The sequence below is a fragment of the Mus musculus genome, chromosome 1 (assembly GCF_000001635.26).
Source record: "Mus musculus strain C57BL/6J chromosome 1, GRCm38.p6 C57BL/6J".
Lineage (NCBI taxonomy): Eukaryota > Metazoa > Chordata > Mammalia > Rodentia > Muridae > Mus > Mus musculus.
Window position 1 is genome coordinate 129667043 of NC_000067.6, and position 16471 is coordinate 129683513.

The 16471-nt window shown below is 40.3% G+C and overlaps 1 protein-coding gene across 4 annotated transcripts in view; it reads left to right on the plus strand.

Moving 5' to 3' along the window:
- Positions 1–16471, plus strand: part of Thsd7b (thrombospondin, type I, domain containing 7B) — a 946089-nt gene that overhangs the window by 393853 nt on the left and 535765 nt on the right. For all 4 annotated transcript variants that reach the window (XM_011247964.2, XM_011247966.3, NM_172485.3 and 1 more), the window contains exons 6-7: positions 772–927; positions 11007–11204. In XM_011247964.2, the coding sequence (XP_011246266.1) occupies positions 772–927; positions 11007–11204 (354 nt within the window). The remainder of the gene's footprint in view (positions 1–771; positions 928–11006; positions 11205–16471) is intronic.

Below are 16471 nucleotides of genomic sequence, written 5' to 3' on the forward strand. Positions count from 1 at the left end.
GCAATAGATGTAGACACATGTGCCATTTTCAGGGGCTCCAGATTCCACTCTTAAATATTCACAAAGGCCAGGAACTTTTGCTCTTGTCCACATCTTGCATTCTTTTGATACTGAGGATCTACAGGTAGAGGACAGGGGACAGGACAGATGGACAATAGTGACTGCATCCTAAGGGTGCCAAGCTCAGCCTGAATCTGCACACGTGAAAGCACCCCCCCCCCTTGGAGACCTGAACCTCTGGGTAACCCTGTTAGGAAACTGCTTTCTTAAGCCTGAACTGCAGTCGGAGTCCCATTTTTCTTCTTGTTCCAAGAACCATTTCCTTCTGTCTTTGCCAGCTCCACCCCTCTGGGGAGTCACAGCAGTAGATTGGTTATGCTAAACACTGCACCTTAGGGGTTCGATTTTGATGTTTTTCACAGAGCCCCAGTCATTTATATAGTTAAGATAGACTCTTCTTGAAACTTCACCAAGCCATTTAATTCTGTTTTAAATCATACCTCTAGATAATTTGTGTCTGTGATATTTTCTCTGTTCTTGTGAATTCCCCGGGAGTCCTTTGCAATTCAGGAATCTCAAGTGCATGCCCTCTGTCTCTGTCTTTTATCTTTACTCACCCCAAAGGCTAATAATGTAGAACAAAACATTCATATGAGACACTGTTTGTCTTGATTGCATATACTGGTTAGAAGCATAAGTCTGCTAAAGATATGAGCAATTTTAGGACAGCCCCCCAAAAGTGACTTAATCATTTATGTTCTTATACTTTAGTCTCCAGGCCCGTGGAAAGGACACTATGCTTGGGACCTGCCCCCTCAGCCTCTCAGCTTTGCAATGTCCCTTGCTCGATGGACTGCATAGTATCTTCCTGGTCAACCTGGGGCCCATGTGTTTTTGAGAACTGCCATGATCCTCAGGGGAAGAAAGGTGAGTGCTTCTTCATCTGCTTCCTGTGCACATATCTACTCCTCAGAATAAGCCAGCTTAAGACAGCATTTGTTTGTATTTAGATAACTGGCTCAGGCTTGGCAATGTTTAGTTATTAGGGAGACAGCTGAGGACATTTCGGTGATGCACAGAATCTGACCTTGATTGACTTTTATGTTAGGCTCAGAGCTGAGTTAAATGACTGCTACTCAATTGGAAATAATTTTGGTCCTAGTGATTCAGCTAGTTGGTAAACTGCTGGCCTAGCATGCACAAAGCCCTGGTTTCAACTTGCAGGACCACATAAAACCAGGCTTGCTGGTATATGCTTTTAATATATAGCACTGAGATAGTTGAGATGCAATTCTTAGAAATACAGGGCAATTCTTGTATTCAGAATGAATTTGAGTTTAGCTTGGGCTACATGAGATCCTGTCTCAAGTACAAATGCAACTTACTCTTTCCTGTAAGTAGTGGTTCCAATGATATCTCATTCATTGTGATCACACTGGAAACCAACTGTGTTTGTTATTTGTTACTGCTATACTTTCAGATTTCCACATTTAACATTTGGCCTTATAGTTTATATGTTAGTGAGGGATATTAAATATGTGTGTGTTTATTGGTTAGTGTTTAGTGTCCTTGGGCTTAAAATGACATCTTCACTTATTTTTACTTACTTAGCCATTGTAATCTAGTTTGCCCCATCTTGTATCCCCACCCCTAAAAGTTTATTTCTGGAGGCATCTTTCCATCTTTCACCGACCTTTTAGTTTCCATCAGCATCTTTTCTCCTTGTATGTTATACTAAGAAGAAATATTCCTTTTATTAATATGAAGAGAAATAAGACCCGTTGGCTTTCCAGATGGTAGGTTGTGTTTGCTCCACTATAATCCTACTTTACATGCAGAGAAATAACACATGCCCAACTGTTGAGTGCAATGATCCTTGTGCCCCCTGTCTTTGCAAGACAATGCATATCTACTAGAAGTTCACGTGATTATCATCTATGGCTTGCTCTGTGAACACACATGCCCATATTCATCCCCAGGTTGCAGGGATTTCACTTTTCTCTGCCCCTTACTGTAAAAGAAAAGAGGGGGAACAGTATTGAATCTAGGACAAGAGAATGCTAACTTTGGTTTTTTTTTTTCCATTAATTTATAAAAATGAACTAAGCCTCTATATGACATGAATATCCTTACAAATTCATGTGTTCAAACACCATCTTTCTAGCTGGGTGTTCTGTTTCTGAGTGTTGTAGAACCTCTGAGGTAAGAAGAGGTAGAACAGATGAGGCTCTGGGAACATATTTGAGGACTAGAGATCCTCTGCACTCCCACTTCTACCTCCTACCTCTTGCTCTTCTAGCTAGACTGCAAGGTTCAGCTACCATGGACAGAGGAGCCACCATGCATTCCCTGGCTTCCTCTGGATATGTGAACAGGAGTGAATCTTTCCTCCCTTTGGAAAGTTGCTTTTGTCAGATATTTCCTCATAACAATGTGAAGCTAAGTAGTACATCATATAACCTCAAAACCCGAGGACCCAGAAAAATTCCCAATAACATTAGTAGCACAGTTGTGCTCCATATATAATTAGAACCTGTCCTTTTCTTATAACTATGCATGAGATTCCTTAGGGTGACTTGGATGCCCTGAGAACCTAGAATCGGTCCTCCTGTATTTATCTGTGCCATGCAAGCTTTTAAGGTAAGCTCCTTGAAAGCTAAAACCCTTTAAGCTTTACCAGGACTGAAACTACTCTAGGGACAGACTCCATACACATAAATTCTCACTGCATGATGTGTCATTCTTTTTTGCTTTCAAAGATGTAGATGCACTCAACACACCAAGTGGACCTCATCTTACTTTGGGCACCTATTGATGTAGGTAATATGAGCCCACTTCGTACTGATTTCAAAGCAAAGAAGAAACTCATACACCTGAAAGCAGAATGGCTGTTGGTATGACACTGAAAAATGTCAGGGGCTCTCAATTTTCCCATTCCATTCTTTCTATGTTTCAACTTGCCAAGCTGTCTTCTCATTCCATCATTCTTTGTAGTAGGGTGAGCTTGATAAGCCATCTTCATAGATCAAAGCTCAGCAAGAAATTTCATTTAAGATAATGAATAATGCAGTAGAGAATGTCTTCTCCCATAGTTCCAGGAAGAGTTTTGGAGAGGAACCCCACGCCATGCTCGCTTCTGAATTCTCTCTGACCAGGGGGTGGATCTTGAGTGGTTAGGTCCTAAGCTTATGTTCCCAGAATGCTGTTAGCTGCTCTTAACCTTCACTTGCTGAGAAAACAGAACAGGGAGAGAGGGAATGGGAATTATTGCTTCCTTAAGGATATTTTGAGAAGGCAAAAGTGATTCTGAGCCTATACTTTAGAAACAATTACTTGATAGATATTGTCAGTCTTCTTATTTTGGTACATTGGCTTCTTTATGGCAATGTGGAGCATGTCTTTTCCCATTTCTGTGTTGCATTTATTTTCTCTTGAGACAAACTTTACACACACATACACACATACACACACACATGAGAACTCTTCTTTTTTATTTATTTTATTGGGTATTTATTTCATTTACATTTACAATGCTATCCCAAAAGTCCTCCACATGCTCCCCCACCCACCCATCACTCATTCCCACTTCTTGGCCCTGTCGTTCCCCTGTACTGAGGCATATAAAGTGTGCATGACCAATGGACCTCTCTTTCCACTGATGGCCGATTAGGCCATCTTCTGATCATATGCAGCTAGAGACATGAGCTCTGGGGGTACTGGTTAGTTCATATTGTTGTTCCACCTATAGGATTACAGATCCCTTTAGCTCATTGGGTACTTTCTCTAGCTCCTCCATTGGGGGTCCTGTGATCCATACAATAGCTGACTGTGAGCATCCACTTCTGTGTTTTCTAGGCCCCGGCATAGCCTCACAAGAGACAGCTCTATCTGGGTCCTTTCATCAAAATCTTGCTAGTGTATGCAATGGTGTCAGTGGTTCTTTTAAATTTTATCTCAGTCTTCCTTCTCCACAACTCAAACACATCCCTGGAATAAATGGGGAAAGCATGTAATTCTTTCTCCTTGTGTACTCTCTCAACATATCTATATATATATATGTATATGAACTCTGTGTTCACTGAACGTTATTCTATGTTACCTCCTGAAAATATATGTATATACATCTTTTCATTTATGTTGAATTTTGTCCCTTTAAATATGTGCTCAAGTTATAAAGGCACATATGTGTCAGAAGTAATTATGATAGTATTTGTAAAAGTGTCATTGCCAATGTAACTGAATTACAATGGGGTAACTAAGGAAGGGAAATCCTATTATAATGATTGGTGTTCTTATGAACAGCAGAACTTTGGACAGAAATGCCTGCTTAGAAAGAAGAGGATTATGTGAGGATACAGAGCCATAGGATGAAAGTCACATGGAGAAGGATTGAGACACTGAAAATCACAGTTATACATACCAAAGAATATAAAAAATTAGAATTCATCAGAAGCTGGGAAGGCATTGATTCCATCCATTCCAGTAATGTGCAGAAGGAATGTGGGTTGTTCCTTGATTTAATGTTGCTAATCTAGGGAAGTCTGAGACAATATATTTTTGTCTTTATAAAATCCCCATGTTCTTGAACTCTACTATGATAGTCTCAGATGACAGATTCTCTACTCATCTTGGCATTAGCATTGTTGTTACTATAAGCATACAAATGGTCACAGAATGCCAAAGTGGGAGAAGGAAGAAGTAGATTGATTTGTCTAACATCATGTTGTAACATAATGGATAATCTTGGTCATGGCGACAGCTCACTTGCTAAAGTCCTTTCTTGAAGGACATAGTTTGATTTCCAAAAACTCACATGCAAAAAAAAAATGCAATGTATAATGGTCCTCACATAGAATCCCTAGTGCTGGGAAGCAAAGAAAGACAGAGCCCTGGGACTAACTGGCCAGCCCACGTATTCTCCTTGGTAAGCTCCAGAACAATGGGAGACCTTGTCTCAAAACACTAATTTAGACAGCATCTGAGGAACAAGAGCAGAGATGGCTCTCTGATCTCCACACAAGCATTCACATATGTGCATCTGCATAAACAGCCACACATTCATATACAGACACACACAAAAATAGAAACAAACCCAACAACAATAGCTAAGCCAAGGGTGGCTCCAGTGTTCCCTTCTCTCTAGTACAGTATATTTGCAAACACAAAGATCCATCAGTTCATTTTCTTCATAAGCCTAAAGACATTTGGACCAAGGTGGCAAATCCAGCCTTGAGAATGGAAACAATCTTCCAATTGTGCACTGAAGTGCCAGGAAGAGTGTGCATCTTGCCCCAAGAAACAGTTTCTTTCAGAGACTTATTTAGTTTTGGGTTCTGAAAGACTGGGTAGGGGCAATGGGAGTTATGACCTAAAGGTGAAGGAGTCCTGCAGCCCTCAAGGACATTTTAGAGTCACTGTTAATACTTTTGGTTTTGTTAGAGCCCCCAAACAGGTGACTACAGTATAATACTGGAAGGTGGCTTCTTTTTGCAGTGCTAAATCACCACATTCAGGAATAATGGACAGCTTTTGTGATTGTTATTCAGGGCTGAGAGTTTACTATTTTAAAATAATTCTCCAAAGTAGAAAGAAATTAGTCCTGTAGTTCTTGCTGAAACCTGGCAGGACCACCTGCCTCTAATTCCTCTTGGGAAAAATCGGGCATGGAGTTCTCCCTCTGGGGAAATGATTCTGTGCCTACAGGCAGACTGAATATGTGCTGGGGATGGGAGCAATCATCTTGTTATTTCTACCAACTGGTGAGGATAGTGTCTGTACTCTCTCTGTTCTTTATTTCTGTCCCATGATCCTGTAGGCCGATAGGCACAAAGTAAATATGACTTAGATTCCACAGTGCCCAGACATAGAATTCATATACTAAGTGTGACAAAAACCCTGGGAAGGCAGTGGGTGTGTGGTTCTGCATCTGAATTACCTCCTTAAAAAATCCAATCAACCAATTAGCAGAAATCTGGATAAATTCCTGGCTACTTAATACCCTCATATATTGATGCACTGGGTCCATATTCATATAGGTACACTCTTTAATAGTTACATTTGTGTGTATATAATGTGTATGCATTATAGAGGGAAAAATAGATGATTTGAGGAAAAGTCAAGCAACCAAGAAGGAAGCAGACTTGGAAAGGAGAAGACCTTTGCCACACACACACACACACACATGTCCTTCTGATTACCAGACTTTTCCTTATTTTATTCTGATTTCTTTATTCACATTTAAAAAGAAAACAGAAAGAAATAAGGAAACCAGATGCTGGGAGATGTTTTATTAGCTGATAGAATAAACTGTTACAGAAATTATCTTTATATGTCTCTTGTTCTCCGTCAGATGCTCCTTCAGTCAGGTGTCATCTAAGGCTTAGGAATGACAGCTACTCAGAGGGCATTAGAAAACCAGTCAGTGTTCACAGGCTCTGCCCCTCCATCACATCAGTGACAGACAGACAAGGGGAGCAGCACTTGGCAGGCCGGTGCTTGTCAAGTGAGGCTGGGACACCTTCCAATGGAATTTAAATTGGATGAGTTCGTATCGTTTATTGTTTTATCTCTAAGGTACTCCCGCAGCCTTACAATTAGAGAAACACAAAAGACAACTGGCCCAAAGAAAATGCTGATGGATAAGGCCTACACATATGTGTGATGTGCTTTAAAAAAAAAATCCCTCTTGATACATAGATTTACTGACAGCCTTGTTACTTGCACGTAAGTTCTATGAAGGCAAACTTCTGAAGATGAGCCTGATAGAGACCTTTATAAGTGGCATCCTAATAACTGCCTACCTCCACACCAGACTTCAAGGATATTTCCCTGCTTTAACCACAGCACAGAAAATGCTCCAAAGCTCCTACAGGCAAAGATATTTTTAATTGGAAATACTAGGGCTATTCTTAAAAAGGTTCTCCTTTTTTTTGTTCTGAAAAATTAATATAGACAGCAAACTAGGGTCAGAAACCACTGACATGCCTGAAATCTAATTTTACAGTAAAAACATTTCCCTTTTCCATTGCTGCTTGCTGGGTTGGCTCTAATTCTACATTCACTTAAATTGTATAAAATATTATTTGGTTTCATTAGAAATAATATCCATGTTACTCAGATAAGCTTTTCTCTTCCATTTTTGTGTGTCTGTGTTGATACTGACAGTAGGCTACACCTTCTTCTTATGCAAAATATTGAAGGTTTTCATGATGGCTTTACCTTATCAATGCTTCTTATTTTCTGTGGTATAATAGGCTGGAAAATAATCATGATGCTTTAAAATGCTCTCTCTCTCTCTCTCTCTCTCTCTCTCTCTCTCTCTCTCTCTCTCTCTCTCTCTCTCTCTCTCTCTCTGTCTGTCTCTCAGTTGATAACTAAAGAACTGGAACCAAAGAGTTAGTCTGGGGCAAAGAGAGGATGCCTGATTCAGTAACTTTCTTTCATACAAACATGGTGGCCTGAATTCAATCCCCAGAAACTATGGAAAACAAGTCAAGCACAGTGTTGTACATTTGTAATCCCAGTGCTGGGCTGCCAGAGAAAGACTAATTCCTCTGGGGCTTGCTGGCCAGTCAGATTAACGTTAGAGGCCAGTGAGATACCCTGTCTCATAAACAAAGTACTTCTAAAGAATGACAACCAAGCTTGTACTCTGGCCTACACACAAGTATGTGTATACACACTTATACTTCAAATATATCATGTTCTTTGGCTCAATATCCTTATCCATCATCCAGGTCAGACAAAGACAACTGGAAAATGCAATGTTCAGCCTGCAGTATGCTTCTGCCAGTAGTGTGTGCAGTCTGCTGGCTATATTTTCCAGCCTAGTACCATGAGTTATCCTGGAGACAATGTTATGTTATTTGTGAACAGCTTCATGGAAGCTCACATGGACACTGACACTCTATGACATAGCAGAAATACAGTCTTCAGACTTCGATATACCCCATGAGTCTCCTTTAATTCTTCGTTGTCTTCACCTAAAAAGACTACTCTCTGTCTACTCTTCGCCACCTTCTCTTCTGTTCTTACTCTCTCTAACCCACTATTCTGTCTTTTCTGGTTGCTTAAAGTGGAGTCACATACTTAACCGTATATCTTGAACTTAGAGCTTATAGCAAAAATAAGCAAGCAAGCAAGCAAGCAAATCAACAAACAAAAATATAGAAAACCCTGAGATATTGGGTTCTATCAAAGGTGCATAGTAAATCTCTAGCCATGACATGATGATTATAACTGTCTCCTATGTAGAGCCCCAAACCCCACTCTCTAGTCTGTCTAACTTGAGTTGAAGGGGCCAATCCATGGTAACTTCCTTTGAGGTTTGCCTTACAAAGGTAAAATTAATGGTTCAGCCAGGAGCTAAGTCTGTGAAGTTAGAACTCTGGTCAACTTCTTACCCACCTACCTACTGCTGACACACTCTTGAAGGAACAATAAATTGCAGTGTGGCCTTTGTTTCCAGATGTCTAAAATGAGTAGAGAACCTTACAGAAAGTCTAAAGAGTTTAAGTTCAGACAAATCTAAGTGGAACATCTGTAGCTGTTTTAGTTCATTGCTGTGTACACCCATAGAAGCATTGCTTGTTGTGTTCCCACCAGTATAGCACATCAAAATCACATGAGTATTAGTAGTTACTGATTAATAATATTTGTCTAACATAAAATTCAATCACTGTGAGATGCTGGCTACCCAAGGCACAGTGAACTTGGTTGTTGTATATCTTTTGGAATAGAACACCTGGGAAAGCCCTGCTGTTGTTTACTGTAGACATGGTTGCCAGTGTATATGTAAGTTAAATATAATAAGAAGCCAAGGCTCTTGTTTTATGCTGAGCTTGTGGTGTGATTTGATCCTACTTAGAGTTTGGACAGGGCAGCACAAAAAAAATGTCTAAAAGAATTTATTGACTGAAGAGATGCACTCTATAGATTTATAGCAAGATGGATGCAGCATGATTTATAGAGGGAAACTGCATGTGCCCCTCACTAGCTTAAGCTTCAGAAATAGGACACCCAAATCCTTCCATAGAGAATGCTAACTTTCCATCCTGTGCTCCGAACTGGTTGTCAGAATGTAAATCATGCTATTTCTTGTTCAAAGAAAAGAGCTAAACAAGTACAAACAAATGCCAGTGAATAAGCAGTGTGCAGGTGTTACATGTAAGAGGAGAGGTCATTCAAGTCCTGGGTGGCAACAGTTAGAAAGTCCTTGATTTATGCATGGAGTTGAGGGCTTTGTATGCCCCTTGTAACTCTCCTTGCGATTCCCGTGGAAGGAAGCTGAGCATTCTATAGATTGTATTTTGAGTATTTAGTGACCTGGAGTTAGGGAGGTAACAGATCAGTGATATTCATTGTTGTTATTATTTAAATTGGCCCTAAACTTAGCAATTTTAGTATCATGGAAACAGTCACTGTTGGTTAAATGATGTCTAAATAGTTTGTTACTTTATGTCTTGCTGTCACCAAATTTCTCACAAAAATTAAGGAGAAGAAAGGTTTACTTGGTGTTACAGCTCAAGAGATAAAACCTAAAAGAGTAGGGAAGGAATGGTGACAGACATCCTTGGTGGCCAGTCACATTGCTTTTGCTGACAATGAAGAGGAAGAGGTAAGCTATCAAGCATCAGGGCCCTCCTTTAGGTGATCCATTTCTTCCAGTAAGGTTCAACTGCCTAGAAGTTTGACCATTTCCCAAACAGCACTACCAGCTTAAGACCAAGAGTTCAAACACATGAGCTTTGGGCAGAGGAGCAGTTAAATTAAAGGACTTTTGGCTAGAGATGTAGCTCAATGAGTACTTACCAAGCACTGAGAATGCCCTGGGTTCAATGCCCAGTACTGTATAAAGCAGGCATGGTAATAATACATCCCTGTATCCTAGCACTTAGAAAGAAGAGGCAGGAGGGTGGGACATTACTTTGACATCATCCCCACCTCTGGGGTGAGTCTGATTTCAGGATGGGGACATATGAGAACCAGTTTGAAAAATAAACTAAAGAACCCAGATTGGTTGATGGACTTTGAGTCTAATAGTAGGAAACAATGTGGGTGAAACCTAAGCCTGTAAAAGTTATGCATCAGGAGGACCAAGGACTGCAAGCCTACGTCATCAATGGATCTCAGTTGCTTCTCATTCACTCATTTGTTATTTTCTCAAAGTCATGTTGTTGTCATTATTTCTCTATGTCATTTTAAATTATATAAAAACAAACATGTACAGAAAGAGCAAAATATAGCTTCTATTCCTGGCATGTAGACAAATAAAAAGCTATATTAAGAAAGTATCCATGTTCTCTCATGCCATCAGTCCAAGAAAGCTGAATAATAATAAGCCTTTCAGAACAGGCAGACACTCTATTTTTCTATAGGCTTAGTACATTTTACAGATTTACACTTGAATTTTTCTTCCTACCTTATGTCTATTAAACCACCATAAGTGATTCTGCAACATTCCAAGACTTACCCATGCCTATATTATGGACTCTGACTGTGGGAATTTGAGAACCCATGCCCCGTTATGGAGCGAATGGGGTTCTAGAACCACTGTGTATATAGACATGCTAATGTGTAAAGCTTAGAGAAGCTGTACAGGGACTTCTCAAAGCAGAAAGCTGTGAGCGGTCAAGTACTAGGCATAAGCAAAGGATGGCCAACCAATAGCAGAAAAGGAGATGTGGATGTATCTATTAGTAGGTGTTGCTGCAAGTCTTTACTGATGCTCCTGGGTTATAGACACCACTGGATGCACCCTGTTCATTATTTCATCTAGTTCCATCTGACCCTGCCCACGTTCTCTTGAAAGACACTTTTACACTCATTCTTCCCACAGTTTCTCTTTTTCTTTCCATTTCACATCCCTCCATCTCATAAATAAATTATATCAAGGTAATACATGCTTCAGAGCTATAAGTGTTCATGCGGAAGTTTCATCTTCTGCGCAGTAGCCTTTGCAGGATCAGTGTTAAATGCTAAAACTCTTCCTTTCTTTCTCCTTTCAGGCTTTAGAATGAGACAGCGCCATGTACTCATGGAGTCTACAGGGCCCATGGGGCGCTGCCCTCATCTGGCAGAATCTGTACCTTGTGAGGATCCAATGTGTCATCGCTGGCTTGCCTCGGAAGGGATCTGTATTGCTGATCATGGGAAATGTGGCCTGGGACATCGCATTCTGAAGGCTGTCTGTCAGAATGAGCGAGGTGGGAGATGGTGAAGGATAAGTTATACTGAACAAGGGCCAGTGCTAATCTTTAAAGTTTTTTTCTGTTTTATTTTGATTAGTTTTATTGGGGTTTTTGTTTTTGTTTTGTTTTGGTTTTTTGTTTTTGCTGGATGGAGAAAAGCTCCAGCTGGGGCATTTTATGGTGAATTGGGTGACAAATTGCTGTAGAGTGGTCTGTGGTCACTTCATGTGAGAGTCAGAAACCATCAGTAAACGCACTGTTTGATTATTCTTAAACATACCATTCTGAATCCACCCAATTCTTTGGAGAATTTTTTTGTTAAATTCAGCTAGACAAATAGCAAACAGAATTGTCCTAACTTATGAATGCAGGGCAGGCTTTATTTTTTGTTAAGATCAGTTTATAGCATGCCTCTATTAAATGTTAACAAAATGCTACCTGTTAAAGATGCCAGGGTTAAAAACAAAAAGGGGAGAAGAAAAAAAGATTAAGTGAACTATTTTCATTTATATAACATGAGACCAGAATCAATTCTGGATATAATGCTAACATTCTCAACAAGCTATTTTTAAATATAAGCTGTCAAGATTTACACAATTATTAACAATGATGTCTGTCCTTGATCACCAAGCTTTTGGTACAATGCTTCTTGGAAATGAAGTGTGGTTTAAAAAATATGTAAGTCATATGGCACTGAGAAAAGTGACATTTGAAAATCTTTATCCTGGAGATTAAAAAGAACTTGGTCTCTCGGAGGGATGGGGAGCCTGTCTCCTAATCAGCTCTCCCATGCAAGGCCCTGTTCACAATGCTCTCTGTGTGCGAGATGAAATGTTTTGACTTACAGAGCGAAGTAACCCACAGGATGGGAGGAAATTACAAAGCAGCTTCAGAATGGATATTAACATTCTCACGGGGCTGACATCTGGCAAACTCTTCCTTGCTTTAATTTCTTCCTCCCTCTTCTCTCTCTGGCCTTTCTCCTCCACTTCTCTATACTCTTTTTCTTTCTCTAAAATAGCAAACGTAAGTAGGCAAATGTACATTTTCTTATTAAATGATGTATTGTTTCCCTGAAGAAAGCAGATGGTTGTTTAATTAAATAGAAGGCAACAACAGATTGCAATAGCTGCAATAAATAGTTGGAACTAATAGTTTCTGCTTTTAATACAACCCATGTAATGTTTACATGGGGAAAGGTGTGCCTTATTAGTGCAGGCAAATAAGGTCCTCTCTGTGGTGCTTCCTGATATTATAATTTATATTAAGGAAAGTATGATTTGTTCTTCTTCCCTGGTTCTTGGCACACTCATTTTGGACTCCTTGTGATTTCCTGGTGAGTCTAGGTTCTAAAAGAGCCTTTGCTGTCTTACTTGATCTTTGAATATAACTTATGACATGAAGCTCATAAATCCCTTGCAATTTTCATGCATGATAGAAATATCTTTTATTCTAGGAAAATGATTCTGGGTTGATTTCTGTGTATAACTAGTCCCCAGATAGATCGATACATTACTAGAAGTTTGAAAATTTCATTCCTAGTTCTCAACCACAAGGATGTGGAGACAGACTGGACTCCTTATTAATCATCCCTTCTGGTAAAACCTCCACAGGGGTCTTCAGACTATAGGGTACAGAGATCAGAACTCCCTTCCACATAGATACATAGAGATGTGTGCAGAGTGGGCAGTGTGCCCAGAGAGAGCCTAGATGCTCTATATCAAGCTGAACAGCTTCTTTCCTATGCATCTCCTCTGTCTATCTCCATAACGCTGTTAAAGGGCCTGTTTTTGCCAGTTCATCTCTTTCATCTAGCTACTTATCTGTATATCTTGTAAATGTTCTTTATAGCAAAGCTGTAAACGTAAGTAATAATTTTTATCTAGTATTCTTAAGCTATCTGGGAAAACTCTAGGGTCTGAGAAAAGTTTTGTGGGAAGTCTGATTTACAACTCAGGAGTGTTATTCAAATGTGAGGGCTTAGGCTTGATGCCATTTCCAAGGAAACAGTTCATGGCAGTAGACTTGAATGGTAGGACACCCAGCTGATGAGGAGGATTGCTGGGTGTTGAGAACACCCTACTGATCTTATCCTAAAAGCATCCTGTGTTGAATGTGGTGTCTGAAGAAAGTGCCAAGTTTAGTCCTAGACTTTTCCCTTCACCCAGCTTGGAATTTTAATCCTTACCATGTACCTATTAAATGGCCAAATGATTTAATTTTATGAAAGAATATTTTCCTTTCGGTCTCCAGAGGAGGGGAGAAAAATCTACCTTTGAGTGTTAGCATTCTGAGGGTTAAAATAGGGATATGAATGTGATCAGGGCTATCTGTAATTGAGATGCCTCATTAGGGCCCCTCACTTTTCAAAACAAGCTTATAATGTATATTTGCTATTAGGTTTGATCTATGGAAATAGGGTACACAAGAGTACTATATATAGTGCAGAGAGTACTGAAGATTAGAATGAGCCCATCTACGAGTTCTTTCCACCCTCTAGTTGAGAAAATGGAAAGCTCACTAGGTTGAGTCCCATAGCAACTGATCATTGTGTTTTGATCATCTCATAGCAAGCACTAGAAAGTTGTCATGACAACCTAGGTACACAGCATTAGAGGTTTTCTCCATAGTGTATGATCTGCCCTCTTCATCTGCTATAGGGTTTCCTCTTTACCATGACACAGCTTAGGGAAAGTTGGAATTTATAATTGTTCCCATTAGCTTTATGAAGTCTGTGGGCTTTTAAATACTAGGGTAAACTTGATCTCTTGTGAGGCAGCAGCCACCATCATGGCAATAGGAACATCCTGCTGACCTCCTGATAACTGAAACAAGTTCCTACTCAGTGAGAAATTGCAGACACAATCAGTGTGCCTCCTGGGGCTCAACGGCTGTGTGCATCTCTGGTTGGCTGTGAAGGTTTCACAGAGAAGATTCCTCTCAGGGTCTTCATATAGCCACCTCCTTGATAAAGCTACTGCCACTCATTTAAATGGTTGAGAACAGAATGTTTGAGACAGTTTCCTGTGAGTTTCTTTGCTTATGAAAGTTGATAGTTATCACACCGAGTTTATCAATTGCTCTGCAGACTTTTTGTTTCAGAATTTATTTCAAGATAAATGGATGTAGCCAGAAGAAATTGTCTGCTACTTGATATGAGAAACTCCAAAACTCATATTAGATCTAGTCAGACTTGAAGCCGAATAAAATTCCCAAGGGCAGCTTGCCTTGTCTTCCTTCGGTTTTTCTATAAGTCCCTGTCAGGACTCTGGATAGAAATATGTAGAAAAAAAATCCCACAATCTCCTGGAGTATATGTGTTCTCTTCAGACTTAGAAGCTGAGGGATTACCCCCCCCCAACTCCATCATGTGCGTTTGAATGCTATGCATGTATTTGTATACATGTTCACATGTTTGTGAGTATACATGGGTTCATACATGTGGAGACCCAATGTGGACACTGCAAATGTTCCTCAGTTTCTTCCCACTGTATTTACTGAGGCTGGATCTCTCAGGTGAAGCCAGAGTTTACTGATTCATCCAGTTTCTTTACCAGCTAGACAGGAGTATCCTCTCTCCCACTCTGAGCTCTGGAGGCCTGGGCTGGCTACGACAATGTAGGCATTTGCTTAGGTTCAGGGTGATCCTAACTATAGTCTTCACTCTACAAGGCTTTAACCCTTGAGTTGTCTTCCCTGCACACCAAGAAAACCACATTCTAACACACACACACACACACACACACACACACACACACACACACACACACACACCTCACACATGCATACACATGCAACATACACACAGACACACATGCATATACACACAGTTACACATATACTCACTTACAAGAAACACATACGACTCACAAAATTACACACATTCAAAGAAACAGAGTTGAGTACATACTAATCAATATACTCATATACAAACACACACTTATATACACAAATATCCCCACACACATTTACATCTACAGACCACATACATATACACACATACACAAACATAAATCACACATACACAAACACATACACATACCACATGCACACACATACGTATATAAATATAAACCACACACACAGACACACACCACATATATGCCCCCCTACACATACACAAACACATACACACACCATACACACACACACACACACATTCAACATTCATAAATTCTTTAGATTTACCTTTGTTTAATTTTAATTTTTTGAAAGTAGGCTGGTCTCAAATTTGTGATTTCCTGCCCCAGCATCTGCTTTCCTGTGTCCACTTTCCCTTTTGGGTACCCAGGCCTTTGAGCATGAAGCTTAACTTGGTACCAGTTGGGGATGAGTGCACAAATAAAGAACACACACAAGAACAGCCTTGGGGAACTGGTTTGGTTCATTGATGATGGGAAATATTTATGCCCCCAGGGAGGTGGCCCATATCTCTGGGGCAAGGTTTGTGTAGCAGTGTACCATTATTGGCCAGGGCAGAGTTGTTAAAAGGTGCTTTCTCTGCATATCCAGGGGCTGTTGTCCAGGGTCAGGGTGGGGGTGGGGGTTATGGCAATGTGGGTGGTGGGGGCTGTGTAGCATTATGGTCAAACAAAATGTGAATGAAACCTGATAACTGTTGGTAATCAATTCATGCTGAGGTTATTGGTGCAGGAACTAGCTGGCTTTCTGGTGCAGGGGAGGGAAGGAGGGATTAGGTAGCCAACTCCTGTTGTTTTTGTTGTTGTTGTTGGTGGTGGTGGTGGCTGTTTGTTTGTTTGTTTGTTTGTTTGTTTTGGTATGGACTTAGGGAGTTGAAATTCCCTTGACTCTTTCTCTGTAACTCTGGGCCATTATGGTCCCCAAAACTTCCAGTGTTAGGATTGGAGAAGGGAGGTAACCACTGTGACCACCTCTCTGTGGGACTGTCGTTGGTGTCCTGTGCATTCTTCTTATCACAAAGAAGGTAAATGCGCTTTGGGTCTCAAGATATTTGTCATACTCTTACCTGGGTTTTTTCGAAAGTACACAGAACATATTGAAACTGGGAAGTAACTGTGATAAGCAAAATTTCCTAACCCTGATTAGTCAGCTGTCCTCTGAGATGCTCCACCCAGCAGCTGACTCAGATTGAGACAGACACTCACAGCCAAACAGTGGATGGAGCTTGGGGGCTCTTAGAAAGAATAGGGGGGAGGATTAAGAAACCAAAGGGTATAGGAATTCCACAGGAAGACCAACAGAGTCAACTCACCTGAACCCTTGGAGCTCTCAGAGACTGAACCACCAACCAAAAACTATAC